Genomic DNA, 19,397 nt, shown 5'->3' with positions numbered 1-19,397 from the left:
GGGCACTCGGAGGCCTTTTGCCCGTTGAGGCCGCAGCAAGCGCACCGGAGAGGGTCGCGGTAGGAGCTGATGAGGTGGTCGCTGGCTCTGCACCTAAATCACAAGGGCTTGGATGGAATGCGAGGTGGCCGGGCGGAGTGGTGAAGATAAAGGGGCTGGGGCGAGCGCGGGTCGGGGTGGCCTCGGGAGCATGCGAGATTTTTGGGTTAGAGAGAAGGGTGTCGAGGTACGGGGAAGGGGAGCAGCTTGCCGGAGCGACGTGACCAGGCAAGGGCTTGGGGGGTGAGCCAGCGGCGCCTGCTGTACGTGCTCGAGTGGATTGCATGTTGATCCAGTTGGGGGAGGAGGAGGAGGTGGGGGTAGACCTGGTTTACCTGCAGGGGCGGGTGGACCGGGGGGAGCGCAGCTGGCGGTGCATGGGCAGGGAGCACGGGCCATTCGGGTGATGGGTCAGGTCACATTAAATGCGACGCGAGGGGCCCCGCGGACATCAGGCATACGTCTCGCGCGTGCGAGGCCGAGGGGTCGCGAGGCGGATTGAGTGGAGTAGGTGTTTGTTTAGGGGTCAGGGTAGGCCATGGCAAGGAGAGAGGCGATGTGGGCCGAGGTGACGGAATAAACAAACTGGTCGGAGGGGGGAGAGGCAGGTGAGGGGCACCGAGGATGGAGGAAGCTTGGGCGACACAGACTTGGTAGGTTGGGCTTTTGGCCCAGGCCGGCGGACAGGTCAGAGTGGCCAGGGGGTCATTCAAATTTGAAATTCCCCAATCTCGCGCGAGATCCAGGGTGGCTTCTAGGTATAGCGTTAGGCCAGGCAGGACAAGAGGAGACCGTTGCAGCAATTCGTTTCTGATCAAAGCTGATGAAACTAACGAGAGGAACAAGTTTTCCACGTAATGCAGAACTGAGAACGTAGAGGCCCCCGCAAAGCAGTGGTCAAGGGCCACTTTAACCATGAAAGCACTAGGTTTTGCCTTAGATGAAACAAATGCAATCCAAATAAGCATGCTTGGGTCTGAGAGTGGATGGAGGAGACAGCCAAGAGGAACTAGACCTACTTTGTGTTTGCGATGGATGAATGATCAAAAATTGAGGCCGTGGCGTAGCGGACTAACCTTGGGAGCTGCCGATGACGAGCTTACCATGGGACCTTGCGGTTGGATGGAGGCCGATTGGGAGCACAGTGAGGACGATGGCGCAGCGCAGCGCCACTGGGGGAAGCGGATCATAACGCCCGACACGACGAAGTCACCACCATCACGAATGTGAGACGCAATGGCGGGCGAGGCGACGGTGAAGGAGAGCACCGCCACATCATCCAGGGCGACCGCAAACTGGCCAAAGTCACCACCAAAGATGGAGCAGAGGACGAGCTCGAAGAGGGACGCCGTCATGACGAGAGGAAACTGGATAACTCTGGCATGCATGCGGCAGCGGACGTGAGTCCGAGGCAAGGGCCGACAATGTTGGTACTGAAGCGAGAGCGAACAGAGGCCTCGAAGTCGACACCATAGAGAGGGTGAACATGCAGGAGCTGCGATAGTGGCGCACAGGAGGGTGGCAAGGACGCCGAGGCAGCAGAGCATGCAGAGTCGAAGGAGGCGGTGAAAGAGCGCCCGCGGATGGGGAGCTGGCGTGAGAGGATTTGCACAACCTCCAGAGACGCAACACGGAAGAAGAACACGCCGCCCCGGGGTTGCGCACATGGTAGTCAGCCGCAAGGCCTCCAAGGCAGGCTTGAAGGAGGGCGCCGACAAGATATTCGTCAAAAGGAAGGCCGCGAGACGTGATGAGGACCTGAGCCATAGCGGAGTGGGGGGAAGGGGCGGAGGCGTAGGGGATGCCGAGAACACGGCGGAGCTGGTCTTGGAAGTCAAGCCCCATGGCGTCGCCAACACGAATAAAGGAGCGCATGGCGACTGCCGAGGTGTTCATGTAGCGATGGCTTGGGTGAAGGAGTGGGTCGAGCTAGAGACCCTCGTAGAAAGGGGTGGAAAGGAGGTAAGGGCAAGCGGCATCGCCGGCGGTGGAGGCTGGTGCAGGCGGCGCCGCGGGGGAGAGGGGAGGGGCGAGAGCCGGGGAGGGGAGGGTGGATCTGGTCAAATAGGCATGCATTGGAATTCAACTTTCTGGTGCTTCTAGTAGTAAAATATTAACTAAGAGACCTGCAAGGTAATTGCTGAAATCCCATTCAGGCAACATAAAAGATGATGGACTTGGTTTTGTGATAGCCTCACATGTGTGATGTAACCGTGTACGTGTTGATTACTCACCAACGGGGTTTAAAAATAACTAGTTGCCATGTAAAATTGACTGGTTGCCTGCTTTGGACCCTTGACGTAATCTCTTGTCCGCACCTGGGTATCTGGATCAAGTTCCATTGTGTGTGTACTAGGTTTAGTTTATGCCGGGCTGCTGCTGCTCCGCGTCAACTAATAGTCTCTGCGTGTGCGTGTGCGTGTGCATAACACACCGTTGAGTTGACCACTGAGATTCCGGAGAGTTTCTAGCATCCAAATTGTTGGAGTAAAACTGACACCATCATAACAGATTAGGTCAGAACAGAAATCCAGCTGACTAGGTGAACAGCCAAGTCAGAGCTAGCTAGCAGCTGACTAATTACCGGTTTGATTAATATTTGGACTAGGCATATATTGATCGAATAAGTTTTTTTACCGGAGCCGGGAGCTACCGGAGACCACTAGCCAATAGCAGTGCTCCAACTGACGTATCTCAATCCTTCTTTATCGTATTTGATTCCTTTTTTGGGTTTTTTATCTATATTTTCTTTACCCTGGGACCCATGTATGGAAGAGGCAGTACTGACACATGCATCTCTTTTTCTGCACATAGTACAGTACACATTGTCTGTTTTCTCTTATACAACTCATCGCTTTTAATTTCCTGTTGATAATTTAGATGGCTCATATTTTTAAAACCAAAATTTATTTTTTGAAACTTTTTATATATTTGAACTCCTGATTTCAAGATCTTTAGAACAAGCTTAGTTTTGGATACTTTTTGAACAAGTTTGAATCCATTTGTTTCACTCAATATGTTTCACTTATTTCAGAAGAACTATTTATTTCAGTTATTTCGAACCACTAATTTCACATGTTTGAATCCATTGAATTTCTGAAATACAATTTCAATTATTTCAATCGTTGTTAAAAAAAAACAGATTTCGCTCATTTCAAAAGATGGATTTATCCCCATTAAAAGCTGTTTCACTCGTTTGAAGAAAAATATTTAAATCAGTTGAATACAGCTGATTTCACTAAATTAAGAAACATATTTGACTCAGTTTAATAGAATGCACTAAATTTAAAAACATATTTCACTCAGTTTGATAGAATGATTTGATCATTTCAACAAATAATTTCACTCATTTCAAAAAGTGATTTCAATCATTTCAAAAAATAGATTTAAAACATTTCAAAACGGTTGATTTCACTAAATTGAAATAATATATTTCACTCAGCTTAATAGAATGATTTCTATCATTATAAAAAAAGATTTCACTCATTTCAAAAGTGATTTCAGTCATTTTAACAAACATATTTCACTCATTCCAAAAAAAATATTTAAATCATTTCAATACAGTTAATTTCACTAAATTGAAAAAATATATTTCACTCAGCTTAATAGAATGATTTCTATCATTTTTTTAAAAAATCACTCATTTCAAAAAGTGATTTCACTCATTTTAACAAACATATTTCACTCATTCAAAACACTGGGTTCACTCATTCCAAAAAGTATGTTTCGTTGTGTTCAAAAGACAGATTCCGCTCGTTTGAAAAACTTAGTTCACTCATTTCAAAAGTTGTATATAACTTATTTCGACAAAATAGTTTCACTCAATTTAGCAGACATATTTCACTAATTCCAAAACACAGATTTCACTCATTTCAGAAAATGGATTCCACTTGTTTCGAAAGGTAGATTCCACTTGCTTCAAAAACAGATATCACTTATCAATATATATTGAAGTGGAAATATGATTGAAATAACAAAACTCAAACTAGACGAAATATATTCAAGATTGGCCTTGTTTTAAAGATCTTCGCGCCAAAAGTTCAAATATATAAATAGTTTCATAATTAATTTTTTAGTTAAAAGATATAAATGATTTAAATTAGCAAAGGTAAAATAAAAATGTGGATTTGTTGTGTAAGAGAGGAGAGAGACTGCACATGTACTTTTGCTGCCATGCATGTGGCCTACAGTACGTGAGAGAGAGGAGCATGCATGCATCTGATCAAAGGTAGGCCCAAGTAATAATTTTGGTGAGGTCCATTCACTGTATTTGATCAGGTATAGATGTTGTATCACAGAAACTGGAAATAATGCGTGGCAGCTGCATGAATCCTCACGCACCCAATGGACTAACCGGTACATCCCGGTTCCGGTAAAAAGAGCTTTGCGATATATTGATCCACCATGCATGTATGGTGGTTCTTTTTTTTTCAAAATGGAGGTAAAAGATTTGCCTCATCATTTAATTAAGAGGAGAATAGAGTTTGATTGTTTACAACCCACGATAACACGCCACATGGCAACTACTCAGGTACTAGAATGTCCCCTAGTTTTTTAGCTCCTGCCGTCACCCATAGTCTAGCGTCGGTAAGAATGTTGTTGACTAGGATCGGTGGCGGCGCGCTCTTGTGACGGAAGATGCGTGCGTTCCTCTCGTTCCAGACGGTCCATGAAACAAGCATTGTGAGGGAGGCCATGGCCTTCCTATTGGGAATACCCAAGCCAGTCATGTTTGCCCACCATTCCTTGACGGAGGCTTCAAGGTGCCAACTGGAAGGGTCCATATGGTCCAGACTTAGCTTGTTGATGACCAGTCTCCACAACCTATTGGTGAAGCGGCACTTGAAGAAAAGGTGAGCCCCTGTTTCTTGCTCCCTCCCACAAAGAGAGCAATGACCACAGTTTTGCCACCCACGCTTGTCCAATCTATCCGCCGTCCAAATCCGGTCTTGTAAAGCAAGCCAAGCAAAAAACTTGACTTTTGGCGGTGCCCAAGCCGATGCGCAATTTATCCGCCGTCCAAATCCGGCATGTATGGTGGTTCTGATTCCTCAACGTTTGAGTCAATTTGTAATGCGTGATCATCCGGTTTATTCCAACAACCTTGATGCTGATGTCTGGTAACAAAAAGTTATCCATAAGCTGATTATTAACAGAACAAAAAAGCGGTTTTGCTAAAAGTCTGCTATAAACCAGTTTTTTTGTAAACACATTGCTGATTATCTATATCCAAACAACCACTAAGTTCATTTTAGATACGAGAGATTCCAATATTTTATCGCCTAATCATGACACTGTGATAGTTTACTCAATTTTAAATCTTGCCACAATTTACCTCTTAGTTGTGACAACTTTTGCCGCATTTAACTAACTTTTCCCAAATTGAAGCTAGATTCACTTGTTAGGACGACATAGCAATTGAATGAACATGCAACTTGGATGCGCACTTATTATGGCCATATATACAATTGTGTCAAGATCCTTCAAAATTTGATAAATCCAATCCCGGCTAGCTGCACCACCCCGCTCTCATTATAGGCCTGAATTATCCGCCTAGTCAGCTACCACATTATGCTGACATATTAGTTGCCTTCCGAGTTGGGAAAAGTAATAATAAAATAGAGTAAAGATTGTTTTATCTTAAAGCATGATTAAGGCCTGTTTTCTGAATGATTAAGGTGTAAAATGCAACAAGATTTTAAAAATGAGGTTAATATTTTCACAAGATCACAAATAGATGGTAGATTTTTTTTTGAATTTTACTCACATTTTGAACTTGATCGAATTATGACCAAAACAAAACTGACACGGTTATGGCAAGATATATACTTATTCTGCATAAAATAGGAAGTTCTTAAAGTGAGCCGTGTTTCCCCTGACCAAAAAGTTGTGAAAATGCATCAAATTAAAGAAATGCAGCCGTATCAAAACAAGACTTGGTAGCTGTCTATGTCGTGGTAAACACATGTAGCAAAAATCTAAACTAAGAGATCTGCATGGTAATTGCTGAAGTCGGACTAAGTCTTATGATCGGCTGCCATTTAATTTCGGTTTATTTTTAACCTCTGTTGTCGAGTGATCAACACATACACGGTTAGAGCACACACGTGAAGCTATAGTATAAACTACCAATATACAATGTAAAATTGACTAGCTGCCTGCTTTGACCCTTGGGAGTAATCTCTTGGACATGTTACTAGGTATTTGGATTGAGTTGTGAACTTGTGATGTGTACTCAGTACTTTTGTTTTATGCCGGCTGCTACGGTGAACCTATAGTCTCTGCGTATGCGTGTGCATAGCGTACACGTCGTTGAGTAATTGAGTTCGGTGGACAGCCAAGTCAGAGCTACTACCTGTTTGATTAAGATTTGTACTGGGCATTGATGCACCATGTATGGTGCAACCTCGATGTTGGAGTCAATCTGTGATGCGTGATCATCCCATCTATTATTCCAACTAGATGATGTATGTATGTGTAACATCATGCCATGCGTGTGATGTTGTTAATAAACCAACAGACAGGAATCTGCCTCTGACCGTATCTAGTTTGGCCTCTGACTGGATCCCTGTCTTTGACTGTAATAGCGCATGCACGAGCCATCTAGGGTCTACCTGCCACTGCCAGGTGTAGTATATATATGACCTCGGGGTAGGGTTACTGCAACAAGCATTAAGCAACAACAATTGAGCCTGATAGCTCGAGAAGGTGGTGGAGCAGCCGGCGGGCAGCAAGCAGGCAACATGTGTAAGATCATGCCCCCCGTGGCAGCAGGCCTCGTCGTCTTCTTCTTCGCCGTCCTCCTCTCGGCGGCTGCTGGCGGCGATGCGGCTGTTGTCGAGCACACGTTCGTTGTGAACCAGGTGCGCATGCGGCATCAGTGCAACGACACGCTGGTGACGGTGGTGAACGGGCAGTTCCCCGGCCCGGCGGTGGAGGCCACGGAAGGCGACACCGTCGTCGTCCACCTCGTTAACCAGTCACCCTACGGAATAACAATCCACTGGTACGCGGCCACGCATGCATGCATAAGCTATCTTCTTCCTTCTTGGTTGATCCTCTAACATGCGCGCGTGCATGCAACTGCAGGCATGGCGTGAAGCAGCGGCTGACGTGCTGGGCGGACGGAGCCGGTATGATAACGCAGTGCCCGATCCAGCCCAACACGACCTTCACCTACCGGTTCGACGTCACCGGGCAGGAGGGCACCCTGTGGTGGCATTCCCACGTCTCCGCGCTCCGGGCCACCCTGCACGGCATCATCGTCATCCGCCCCAGGTCCGGCGCCTACCCGTTTCCCAAGCCCGACGTGGAGGTCCCGGTCATCATCGGTGAGTGGTGGCAGAGGGACCTCGTCAAGGTGGACCAGAACTTCTCCATCGGGGGCTCGTTTGAAGATAACCCCGCCGCCATCGCCATCAACGGCAAGCTCGGAGACCTCTACAACTGCTCCGGTAAGCTGTTTGTTTGATACTCCTCCGATCGACTTGTGAACACATGAAAAGCGTACTGAACCTCTGCATGCTCTGTTTACAGGCGTAGCAGAGGACAACTTCGTGCTGGACGTGGAGCCCGGCAAGACGTACATGCTGCGGCTGGTGAACGCGGCGCTCTTCTCCGAGTACTACTTCAAGGTCGCCGGGCACAAGCTCACAGTGGTCGGCGCCGACGCCAACTACGTGAGGCCCTTCACCACGGACGTTGTGGCTGTCGCGGCCGGCGAGACCATTGACGTGCTCATGGTCGCCGACGCCCGACCCTGCCGGTACTACATGGCTGCCCTGGCCAACCAGCCGCCAGTGCCTGACCCGCAGATCCCGGAATTCGTCTCCAGAGGGGTGGTGCAGTACAAGAACATCCCCAGCGATGCGCAAAACTGCACAGAGAAATCGCCTCTCATGCCTGCTATGCCTGACCAGCACGACACGATCACGACCTTCTACTTCCATGGAAATCTCACCGGCCTGCAGCCTGGTGGTAACCCGCTGCTGCCTCAGGTCCGGGATCGTGTGGACGAGCGGCTGTTCCTCACGCTGGGCAAGGGCTCCATGTGCACGAACAACAAAACGTCCTGCAAGCGAGGAGGAAACCCGGAGTCCTTCGAGGTGGCCTACATCAACAACGTGTCCTTCCACCGCCCGGAGACCACGGCGGTGCTCCAAGCGCGATACTACGGCGGCAAGTTGAACAACAACGGCGTGCCGGTGCAGGACCTGCCCAGCAGGCCGCCAAGGGCGTTCAACTTCACCGACCCGGTGCTCATACCGGTCGTGCCCGGCGGCAAGATGGAGGAGCTCGAGCCCACGCGCAAGGCCACCATGACGCGCCGGTTCGCGCATAACGCCACCGTGGAGGTGGTCTTCCAGAGCACGGCCACCATGCAGAGCGACTCCAACCCGATGCACCTCCACGGCCACGACTTCTTCGTGCTCGCGCAGGGCCACGGCAACTACGACGCCGCCCGGGACGTCAGGAGCTACAACCTCGTGGACCCGCCCATGAAGAACACCGTGCAGGTGCCGAGGCTCGGGTGGGCCGCCATCCGCTTCGTCGCCGACAACCCCGGGGCGTGGTTCCTGCACTGCCACTTCGAGTTCCACATGGCCATGGGCATGGCCGCCGTGTTTGAGGTGGACAACGGACCCACGCTCGAGACCACTCTCCCACCACCACCTTCGGATCTGCCAAAGTGCACGAGATAGATGCGCTCCCTATCATGGACTACCAAATAGCATCACCATTTTATGTACCTAATATACTGGAATTCTTTTTTGGCACGAAATAATGTACTCCTAGATGATTCTTCCCCGCCTTTCAGCGGAGTATTCTATTAAGTATTGACATTGTTTAGTATTGTATATTGAGTATTGACATTGTTTATTAACCATCTACTCATGTTTTTATGGCACGAAATAATGTACTCCTAGATGGAGTATTGTCGTTCCCCGTTGCACATGTTTTTCATGTGCCCTCATGCTGATTTTTTTGCCGGCACTCCTACCGGCGAGATGTCGATGGATGCTGAAAGACAATTCTTTCCCATAATGAGGACGGACACTCTTTCTCTCACCAAACCATTTGTTGTACCTTAGAGCATCTGCAACAGGCGCCCAAAAACTGATGTGCGCGCTAAAATTCAGGTTTTTTGGGCGTCGGACAGCTCCGGCAGAAGCTGTAAAATAATGCACGTGCAAAAAAGGGTTGAGCGCGCGCTGAAAAACGCTATCGCATGCTGCAAATTTGAGGCGCCGGATTGCATGCGGTTCATAATTTACACTGCGTGTTTTTTGGACGCGCGTTTTTGGGCATCTGATAAAGCAATGTTGGGCCTGGCGCGCTAAAAATGCTATAGTGACACGCTAAAACTATTTTAGGGAGCGAAACTTTTTCTGCACCTGTTGGAGATGCTCTTAGAAAGCTTGCGATCTTCCTCCCTAAAGCCTCATTATCCGAATCAAGTTAGAAAAATCAAGAAGAGACACCGATCTATAATTCAACCAAGCCAAAAAGCAATTCACTTGCCCATCTTGTTACTCTTGAGTTTGTGGGGAGTCCTAGATGGTTGAAGTCGCGTGTAAGCTTTCAAGTGTCTAAATTTGTTTTGGGAAGTTGATGTCACCTCAAGATGAGTTATCTTGGGCATTCACTGGACGAGGCTATCAAAGAAGAAGAGAGACGGAGTGTCGTTGGGCATATCTTTGTGTTTCACTCGTCTCTGCAACAAATATAAATGTTCAGCCAAGAACATTTTATTACGGAACCTCACCAGAGGGCATGGTGCTCCTGTGATTTCAATAAGAAAAAGAGAATTGACCCAATTTATAAGAAAAACTAAGCCAAAAAAGTACACGAAATCAAGGTTGACCACATGACAACGATGCAAGAACCTCAACGACGAATACAAGCAGACCCTAAACAAAACTAGAATCCACTACCAACCGTAGCAACGATCATGAGCCAAAGAGACCTGTGATATGGGAGAAGTAAACGACACCTTCAAGAAGGAAAAAGATACCCATGGTTGCATTTGCCGCCCGTACTAACCCTAGCCGGCCAAAATTTACATTCTCTAAAGAACATGGATTTCATCAGGCGTCTACGTAATATTGGTTATCTTGTTTCCTAGCTTTGTGTTTACTGCTTGCTAGCTTGTTTAGTGTGAGCCTTGCTTGCTTGTGATATCTAGGGTGTTACATTCGGTTACATCTACGGAAAACTTCCAAATCCCTAAAATCTATTGAAATTGGCATCAGCCACTCGCTACACATGTATATGAGTTGAAATTTTATTTTACTCTTTTGGCCTAATCACACATTGCTGAGCTTAGAGTTGCTCAAATTTTTGCGTGTCCAACTTTTGTGGTTTGTATACTTTTCTTAAATCCAAAACTAAGATACACATTTTTTGTACATTATTCCATATTTACTTTTGCCTATCTATTGTTTTCATGTGAGAGTCTCGAGCTAGTGTTTGCATGAAGGCCTAGTTACATGGATGTGCAGATATGAACCGTAAAGTGTTTTTTACCGGTGACGGTACCTAGAACATTGTATAAAGACAGAAGAAGTCATCTAACTACTAACTACGGACCCATAGGTCTGTGGTAAACTACTCACGCATCATCGGAGGGGCGGCAAGGATGATGAAGAACCCCTCTGTGATCGTTTCCCCCTCCGGTAGAGTGTCGGAAAAGGTCTCTAGATTGGATCTCGTGGTTCTGGAACTTGCGGCGGCAGAAAAAGTATTTCGTGGACTCCCTTATGGTTTTGGGGATTTTAGAGTATTTATATAGGCGGAGGTAGTCAAGACGATGCTCGTGGGCTCCACTACCCACCAGGGCGTGCCAGAGGCCCCTAGCGCGCCCAAATGCCTAGTGGGCCCCACGTCCATCTTCTCGTGGCCTCCAGAAGTTTTCAGGGTCTCTTATCACCCGAAGAAATCTCCAAAAAAATTCGTTCCATTTGGACTTCATTTGGTGTTGATAGTCTGAAAAGTAGAAAACAAGCAAAAAACAACAACTGGCACTGGACACTAAGTTAATAGGTTAGTCCCAAAAAATAATATAAAGTTGCTTGTAATTATAGATAGATACGTTGGAGACGTATCACGCCCTCATATCCGTCCTATATTTGGGCTGGATATGAGGGGTGCCGATCAGCCCGGGCGTTTGAGGTGTCCGTCTGGGTCGAAATTTCGTGACCGGTCAGTGACCGAGTGGGCCGCTCGAATGATTAAGGAGGGTTTAAGGTGCCCGGCTGTATATGCTTTAATAGGTAGGTGTATTCCACCCTTTCCCTAGGATCCTGTTGTGTATTTCCTACGCGAGGTCCCACCACCCAGGATGTCCCACCACGTGCATATCTAGGACGCCAGGATGCCATACCACTTGCATGTCCTGGACAACTAATCAACTGATTAAATCAGCTAATTAATTTATATCAAATGGGTCATACACAATTTCAATTTTCGAGGTCAAGACCTTTACAACAAGACCATTCATGGATATATTTCTTAAATTTCAACGTCTCAATTCACTTATTTCGCTCAATCTATTAATTAAGTGTTGTAAATCAGTTTTTGATTTTAATGAAATTATTTTTTTGAAATGAGCTAAACTTATTTTTTGAGAAGGAGTGAGAGTATATTTTAGTGAAATTACTTTTTCAGAAGAGTGGATTTTTTTGAATGAGTGAAAACTTTCAAATGAGTCAAATCAGTTATGTCTGCATTTCAAGCAATTGTGAAAATTAGTGTTTTTAAACAAGTGAAATATAGTATTTCAATAGAGTTTTTGAAATGAGTAAAATATATCTTTGTAATGAGTGAAAACTTTGAAAGAAATTAGTTTTGTAATGAGTGAAATATAGAATGTCAATAGAGTTTTTGAGTGAAACATATTTGAAACAAGTGAAATATAGTATTCCAGAAATGAGTGAAATATGTTCATTGAAGTGATTGAAATTAATTTTTATATGACTGAAATATCAGTTTCGCAAGCGCGCAGTGAAATTAGGTTTTAAATATATCTTTTGTACTGAGTGAAAAAGGTTTTTTTGAAACGAATGAAATATAGTGTTTCAATTGAGTGAGTGTAATGTGTTTTCTGAAATTAGTGAAATGTGATTTTGAGTGAAATAAGTTTATTGGAACTGATAAATTATTTTTGTGATGACGAGTAAACATATATTCAAAAGAAACCTAGATCAAAAGAAATATCTCGAACAAACCTATTTCATAAGAAATATGCTAAAGAAACTTATTTCATAAGATAAGTCTGAAATATGTTTATTGAAATGAGTGAAATCATTTTTTATATGAGTGTAATATCAGTTTAGCAAGCGCACGGTGAAATAGTTTTGAAATGTATCTTTTGTAATGAGTGAACAAGGTTTTTTGGAACGAGCGAAATATAGTATTTCATTTGAGTGAGTATAATGTGTTTTCTGAAAGGAGTGAAATCTATCTTTGTAAATGAGTTTAATGTGGTTTCTAGAATGAATGTAATCTATCTTTTGTAAATGAGTGTAATCTGTTTTCTGGATCTAGTGAAATGTGAAATTGACTAAAATGTTTTCTAAAACTAGTGTAACTAGATGACACCCCGCGCGTTGCTGCGGGAATTACGTGCTAAAAATAAAAGTATCAATACAATAACTGAACATTTATTCAAATATACGTCCAAATAACAAAACATTCTTGAGGAAACCAATGTTTGGGGAAAACCCGAAGCATAAATATTGATATGGATTAAAACCCTGGTTCCTAGTAAAATACTGGTATCGATACAAAAAGTAAACTTCCATAGATAATTAGATATCATGATCTGTTACATTTCTCTTAAATATATGGATAAAACATTCGTTCGCCGGAAAAATGTGGTATCAACTAATGGGCATACTACACATAGATCAAAACGTGCCTCCACACAAAACACAAAGTACGATTAATTTAACACATCCTAGTAACACAAAGGGTTCGAATATTGGAGCAATACAGTAGGCAACCTCTATGGGAAAAACATGATTTGTTTTTCATATGACTACACACACTAAAATGTTGGAAGGAAATGATTCTCGTCGTCCCTCTTGTCAGCATGTCTCTTATAAGTACTTGCAATAGCATGGAAACCGAAAGGAAACTGTAACAAAAGTGTACATGCAAACATAGTGTGGTAGCAGAAAGGAGCCAATATATAATATGTACTGAAGAAAAATAGAAAATATGTATCACATTAGCAAGCAACGGTAGGGGTAATCAATGGAGAATTCCCTGTGAATTTGATGGTGACAGATTGAAACAGAGGAAAGCATAGTGACACACACGCTCGGTCAGTAACACAACATAGAGGCAGGACCTTTGAGGTCAAATCAAGATACATCTATGTGCCTTGATAAACATGGTTATAAAACAATTTAGCATTTCTAATCTTGACTAAATTAATGTCAACCGTCGCTGGAGCAAAAAACAGTGACAATCCATCTTACAGTTCTTGAAAAAAGATGAGTCACTGATGTTCGCCTTCCTCCACTTCTTATCCCGCTTGCTCCACAAATAAGCATTTGAGGGATTATGTAGCGGGTAGTACCAAGAAGGCTCGGGGCTTGCAAAGAAAATAAAAATAAAAATAAAGCGCATGAACCAATAGAGCCTGTTTTTTAAAAATTAGCAAACAAAACATTTGAAGGACAACAGAAAGGCATGAACGACCAGAAACTGATCGAAAAATACGCCAACAAAAATACTTAAGGACAAACAATAGAGCTGCCAATAATAGTACTCGGCAACATCTGAAACTGAAATCAATTCTCCTCCCAAAATTTACATACTATATAAGAAAAGCATAATAGGTACTAAAATCTGAAAGTAAATCACATCAATGTTCTAAGTAGGGGCACCTTCTGGTTGCCTGCAGTGGTGCTTCAAATATCGATTTGCACTGGAGTTTGATACTGCTCGATACCGCGGATGTGCTACAACAATCAAATCCACCACAGACGGATTGATTTGCGCTGACTGTGAATCAGCATACCCTTACCCAATCCCACCCATGAGCCATAGCTCCGTGCTAATGTAACCAAATGAACTCAGCAAGTCAGCATACCTTAACCACTATCTAATCGAACTACACGAATATGACTCAAATCAAATTAGCTAGCGTGTTAAGAAAAAATGAAAAATATGAAGGTAGAAGATGAGTAGTAGAGGAGTGGGCATCGTTGGTTGAAATACCTGGCCAAGCGTCTCCACCCACCAGTTTCACCCGTAGCCTGAAAGGAAGCCAACACAGGACTATTGTAAATTAGATCAGACTGGATCAAGAATTTGGATCCCAAGTGCACGTTTTTTCTCACGGGGCACCGAAATTCCCGGTTACCACGGTAACCGCAAAATTCCAGAAAAATTTCGGACGAAATTTGAATTTGAATTCAATTTTTTTAATGTTCTATAGCAAGCACCACCGCAGCGTGAATTCAAATTTCGGGACAGAGAGAGGAGGACGACCACCGGCATCTCAACGACGAGACAGGGCGCCATACCGATTCAATGTATCGTTCTCCAGGGAAAGACTGTTTCTTTATTATAGATCGATTGGGTTCTTTGTTCACGGAAAGATTGTTTCTTTATATATTAGGAGAGAGAGACGGTTGGGCTTTTTAATGAGATTATAGGGCTTCTTTGTTGGGCTTCAGTGCATCATTTAACGCTGATTATCTTGTGGTGAATGTTTCTCAAAAAGAAAATCTTGTGGTGGGTGGGTTCTGTAGTTGTAACTAAATTGAAGATGAAAAGATGGTCTCTTCGGTGACCAGGGAATGACTACATGCAAATTATAATTTAATCACTGATTTGTTGGTGGGTCCCCCATGTAATCGCTGACTTGTGATTGGCCGGTATCTAATGACATGGCATGCTGAGTTGGACCGTTTGCATGTTAAAAGAATGCCTTGTAGTGGGGAGCAACTTCTTAAAAATGTAAGATGTGAAATTGACTGAACTGTGTTTCCTGAAATGAGTGAAACAATTAGATTCAAACTAGCCAAAGTGTATCCAAGATTGGTCTTGTTTTAAAGGTCTTGTCGCTTTGAATTCAAAATATTAAAAGTTTAGAAACTGGATATTTAGTTCAAAACTTATCAACCTTTTAAAATGTCACATGAAAAACAAAGTGCATGTATTTAGTGTGTGCATGCAGCCGTGGTGTATCTGTTTTCTCTCCCCCTGTCCCCTGACACCCCATCCAGTTTTGTATAGCCGTTTGTATAAGATTTGTATTGCTAAAAGAGAGATAATAGCATGGTGGGGTCTTCATATCAGTCTCAAAGCAAGCGTTTGACGATGGATTCCTAACCAGTAGGTACCGGAACCTGTAAATTTACTTATTGGCAGGTCGACTCAGATTCGATTGCTCCCTATTTCCAGCAGCATCGAGACGCGTATGTCGCTGTCATACGTGTTCAATTTCTCAACGACCATGGCATTGAGTTGAGATGCTGCGTCTCCCGGTCAAGGCAGGCCATGGCTTTCATATCCTACACACACCACACACTCCACCAGTCGACCTAGCTATATCCAAGCAGAGTATCCAGAGAAGAAAACACACATCAAGAATGGCATTAGCAGCCGCCGTTCTGTTCCTGCTGATGCTGTTACATGTGCTGGTAGTGGCACCCGCGTCAGCTCGACGGCGGCCGCCCGTGGCGCGGCCGGGCTGCCGCGACAGCTGCGGCAACATCACCGTTTCATACCCCTTCGGCATCGGCGCCGGTTGCTACCGCGACGATGGCCGAGCTGGCTTCCAGCTCGAGTGCCACGGCTCCCCTCCGCGCCTCACCGTCAGTGGCTTCGACCACCACCTCGCGGGCCTCTCCCTCGCGTCCGGCGAGGCCCGCGCCTACCTCAACGCGACGCGGGAGTGCTTCAGCTCCACGCGGGAGTGCCTCGCGGGCCTCTCCCTCCGTTTCTAAATATTTGTCTTTTTAGAGATTTCAAATGGACTATCACATACGGATGTATGTAGACATATTTTAGAGCGTAGATTCACTCATTTTGCTTCGTATGTAGTCATTTGTTGAAATCTCTAGAAAAACAAATATTTAGAAACGGAGAGAGTAATTTGGAACGGAGGGAGTACATTTTTGTGATTTGTTTGAACAAATGATGTTGAAATTGCTTTGCAAACTGAAGACATCGACGAGTGCCATCTCAAAGACGAATACCCGTGCTACGGTGTGTGCACAAACACGCCGGGGAGCCACACTTGCCAATGCCCACCGGGTACAAGTGGAGGTGCCACCGCCAAGAACGGCTGCAGGCCAAAGGACAATTTCACCTTAGCTCTGAAAACCGTCATAGGTAAACACACTGATCCATGGATGGTCATCATGCAACATATTCCATCTCCATCGTTGGTTCTTCCTGTAATTTTTTCTCAATAATCTAAGCTAATGATCGTGTATGCAATGTCATATTTAGGAGTCAGCGTTGGGGTATTCTTGTCGGTGTTCATGTGCTTCTGGCTCTACTTGGGGCTCCAGAAGAGGAAACTGATCAAAGCAAAGCGGAACTTCTTCGAGCACAATGGAGGCGTCATCTTGCAACAGCAGATGCGTTCCAATAGAGGTACCTCTGTAGGAGGCGGCGGCGGGTTCAAGATATTCTCGGAAGAAGAGCTCGAGAAGGCCACCAACAACTTCGCCACAGACCAGGTCCTCGGACGCGGCGGCCATGGAATAGTCTACAAGGGCGTCTTGGAGGACGAGACTGTGGTGGCGATCAAGAAGTCTAAGATGATGGAGAAGTCCGATATCAGGGAGTTCGCGAGGGAGATGCTCATTCTCTCCCAGATCAACCACCGTAACATCGTCAAGCTGCTTGGTTGTTGCCTTGACGTGGAGGTGCCGATGTTGGTCTACGAGTATGTCTCAAATGGCACCCTCTACCACTTCATCCACGGGAAGGAGCTTAACAACGACACAGCCTTGGACACCCGTCTCCGCATAGCCGCAGAGTCGGCAGAGGCATTGGCGTACATGCATACGTCGGCCTCACCGCCGATCCTCCACGGAGATGTCAAGACCGCCAACATCCTCCTCGACAGCAACCTCACCGCCAAAGTCTCGGACTTTGGGGCATCGAAGCTGGCGCCGAGCGATGAGGTCCAAATCGCAACACCGGTGCAGGGCACTTGCGGGTACCTGGACCCAGAGTACCTCATGACATGCCAGCTAACAGACAAAAGTGACGTGTACAGCTTCGGCGTCGTGTTGCTGGAGCTCTTGACTGGAAAGAAAGCGATATGCTTCAGTGGGCCGGAGGATAGGAGCCTCGTGTCGCGCTTCATAGCGGCCGTGAAAGCCGGCACGCATGAGAAGCTCCTGGACGTCCAGGTGAGGAAGGAAATGGGGCCCGAGGCGTTGGAAGAAGTCACCCACATCGTGACCCGGTGCGTGAGCGTGAGCGGGGAAGAGCAGCCGGCCATGAAGGAGGTGGCGGAGAGGCTGGAGGCGCTAAGGAGGTACCAGCGGCGCCCGTGGGGTCAAGTTGGTGGCAGTGATTTGGAGGAAGGGCAGAGCTTGTTTGGAAGGGATATGGAACGGGGTGTGGAGTACATGTTTGGGCCTCAAGATGTCCTTGATCTTGAAGGGGGTAGCACATATACTTTAAGCTTGTAGACTGTGTTTGTTCTTTCGCAAAGGTATATCTCGACTTGAATTCTTTTTGAAATAGTAGCAGACGCAAACACTAGATTGGAGAAGACTGTAAAACAGTTGTATTGTCCAAATATTATGAATATATAAACATTAAATTAGAGAAGAGTGTAGAACATAAATGCAAATTTCTCAAAAAAACTAAATTCAACAATAAATGTGTTTTTTTCGTTCCTTTTCTTGTTTCTTCTGGTCTTTTCTATTGTTTTCTGCCATTTTACTTCTTTCTATCAGGTTTTTTCTTTCTATGTTTTCTGTATAAATAGTTTTTGTTAGCAATACGGTAGGCAGACTGCCTCTATCGAATGTTTTCCTGCGCATATGTGATGGTACCAAATTTAATAAAAACATGACACTGCTTCTACTGCCCGCCTTACCATTTCTTGGGTGCAAAGAGATAGAGGACTCTGTATCATTGGGTTGATAATTTTCTTGTGGTACAAAAAGGGTCACGGAAAGACAAGCAAACAGAGTAAAGCAAACAAAACCGTCACATCATTGTTAACAAATTTACCTATAATTGTATTTCACTGATGCGGATATTCTTGAATGTGCCCTCATGTTGATGTATCAGGCGAGGAAAGGCACCGTGACACCATCAGGGAGGAAGGCAAGTTCATCACGCCTGTGCCGGGTTTCGAGCTCCCGCCCCTTCCACCGAACGCTCCCTATGAAGAGATCACATCACAGAGCGTTCATGCATGCATTCCGTGGCATTGACCATCACTAGGTCTGTTCAAAGATGCTTAATATATATTGTTCAACAAGTAAGGCGGCATTGATCTGCGATGTTTAAGTTACTACGTATGGCGACGCCTAAGTTCAGTAATTGTAAGGCAGCATCGCTGTAATAATGGGAGAAAACAGTGAGCATTCAACTTGAACTAGCTCAGTTCCTGAGAAAGGGTCAGTGCGATGCACTGTTGATAAGGGAAAGCATAAACAGTTTCTGGAAACATCAAACGAGACTTGAACAGGATCGAGATGCGTTTTGATCAACAGACATAGCCCCAGACTGCTAAGGTTGTGCTCAAAACGAGTGACACTGCAAGTTTGCACTTGTTAAATTCCATCCTAATTAAACTCATAATACAATGGTAATGCGCTGCAAGATAGAACAACAAACAGAACAAGGAAATCCAGCATCAGTTCATCAGTTTCAAGCCCACAACATCGTACCTGCGACCATTGCCGAGCCTGTGTGCACCCTCGACAGGATCATAGATTCAGAGCAACAGAAAATTTATGCCCGCTGACAGGTAGAGTTCCATGTTCCTTATTCCTGTCCAGGTCAGTGAGAAGAAACATCCAGAGATAAGAGAAGGATGTCTCACCGACCCTCCTCAGCGATTTGAAACATCCGACCGTCCATCTCGTTTGCTTGATGAGATCTAGGCCGTCGGATCGAGGCTCGGGAGGACGCAGGCCGTAGGATCGAAGCCGAGGCACTATAGAAATGAATAGTTACGGTCTCGCGGTAAAAATCTCGTGACACCGCGCGTAATTTCAGCGCCCCCCCGAGGGCATTTTAGTCATTTCACTATTGGGTATAAAAAGGGGGCGCTGCCGTGGGATGACCTAGCCGCCGCCTCCCTCACGCACTCGCGCCTCCCCCGCCCTCCCAGCTCGCCGCCGCCTCCTCTCCCCTCC

At 45.5% G+C, this 19,397-nt stretch overlaps 2 protein-coding genes across 3 annotated transcripts; both read left to right on the top strand.

Moving 5' to 3' along the window:
• The first annotated feature begins 6,794 nt into the window (after positions 1–6,794).
• On the top strand, positions 6,795–8,741 carry LOC119314592 (laccase-19-like). Its single transcript, XM_037589320.1, has 3 exons — positions 6,795–7,045; positions 7,129–7,493; positions 7,576–8,741. Exons 1-3 carry the CDS (start codon positions 6,795–6,797, stop codon positions 8,739–8,741), a joined length of 1,782 nt encoding a protein of 593 aa, XP_037445217.1.
• A 6,852-nt stretch (positions 8,742–15,593) lies between these two features.
• Positions 15,594–18,510, top strand: LOC119318435 (wall-associated receptor kinase 3-like). 2 transcript variants are annotated; one of them, XM_037592994.1, is made up of 3 exons: positions 15,594–16,392; positions 16,513–17,734; positions 18,322–18,510. In XM_037592994.1, the coding sequence occupies exon 2, from the start codon at positions 16,545–16,547 to the stop codon at positions 17,709–17,711; it is 1,167 nt and encodes a 388-aa protein (XP_037448891.1). In that variant the 5' UTR covers positions 15,594–16,392; positions 16,513–16,544; the 3' UTR covers positions 17,712–17,734; positions 18,322–18,510. The 2 variants fall into 2 exon arrangements, with proteins under 2 accessions (XP_037448891.1, XP_037448890.1); XM_037592993.1 differs by lacking the exon at positions 18,322–18,510 and having other exon boundaries at positions 16,513–17,848.
• The last annotated feature ends 887 nt before the right edge of the window (positions 18,511–19,397 follow it).

Source organism: Triticum dicoccoides, chromosome 6A (assembly GCF_002162155.2).
Source record: "Triticum dicoccoides isolate Atlit2015 ecotype Zavitan chromosome 6A, WEW_v2.0, whole genome shotgun sequence".
Taxonomy (NCBI): Eukaryota; Viridiplantae; Streptophyta; class Magnoliopsida; order Poales; family Poaceae; genus Triticum; species Triticum dicoccoides.
Note: the sequence above shows the minus strand (reverse complement) of the source record. Positions and strands in the feature narration are given on the sequence as shown.

Coding starts and splice junctions, on each gene's coding strand:
- LOC119314592 (XM_037589320.1), top strand. CDS start 6,795: ATGCCCCCCGTGGCAGCAGGCCTCGTCGTCTTCTTCTTCGCCGTCCTC. Junction 7,046..7,128: donor TACGGAATAACAATCCACTG/GTACGCGGCCAC, acceptor ATGCAACTGCAG/GCATGGCGTGAAGCAGCGGC. Junction 7,494..7,575: donor AGACCTCTACAACTGCTCCG/GTAAGCTGTTTG, acceptor CTCTGTTTACAG/GCGTAGCAGAGGACAACTTC.
- LOC119318435 (XM_037592994.1), top strand. CDS start 16,545: ATGTGCTTCTGGCTCTACTTGGGGCTCCAGAAGAGGAAACTGATCAAA.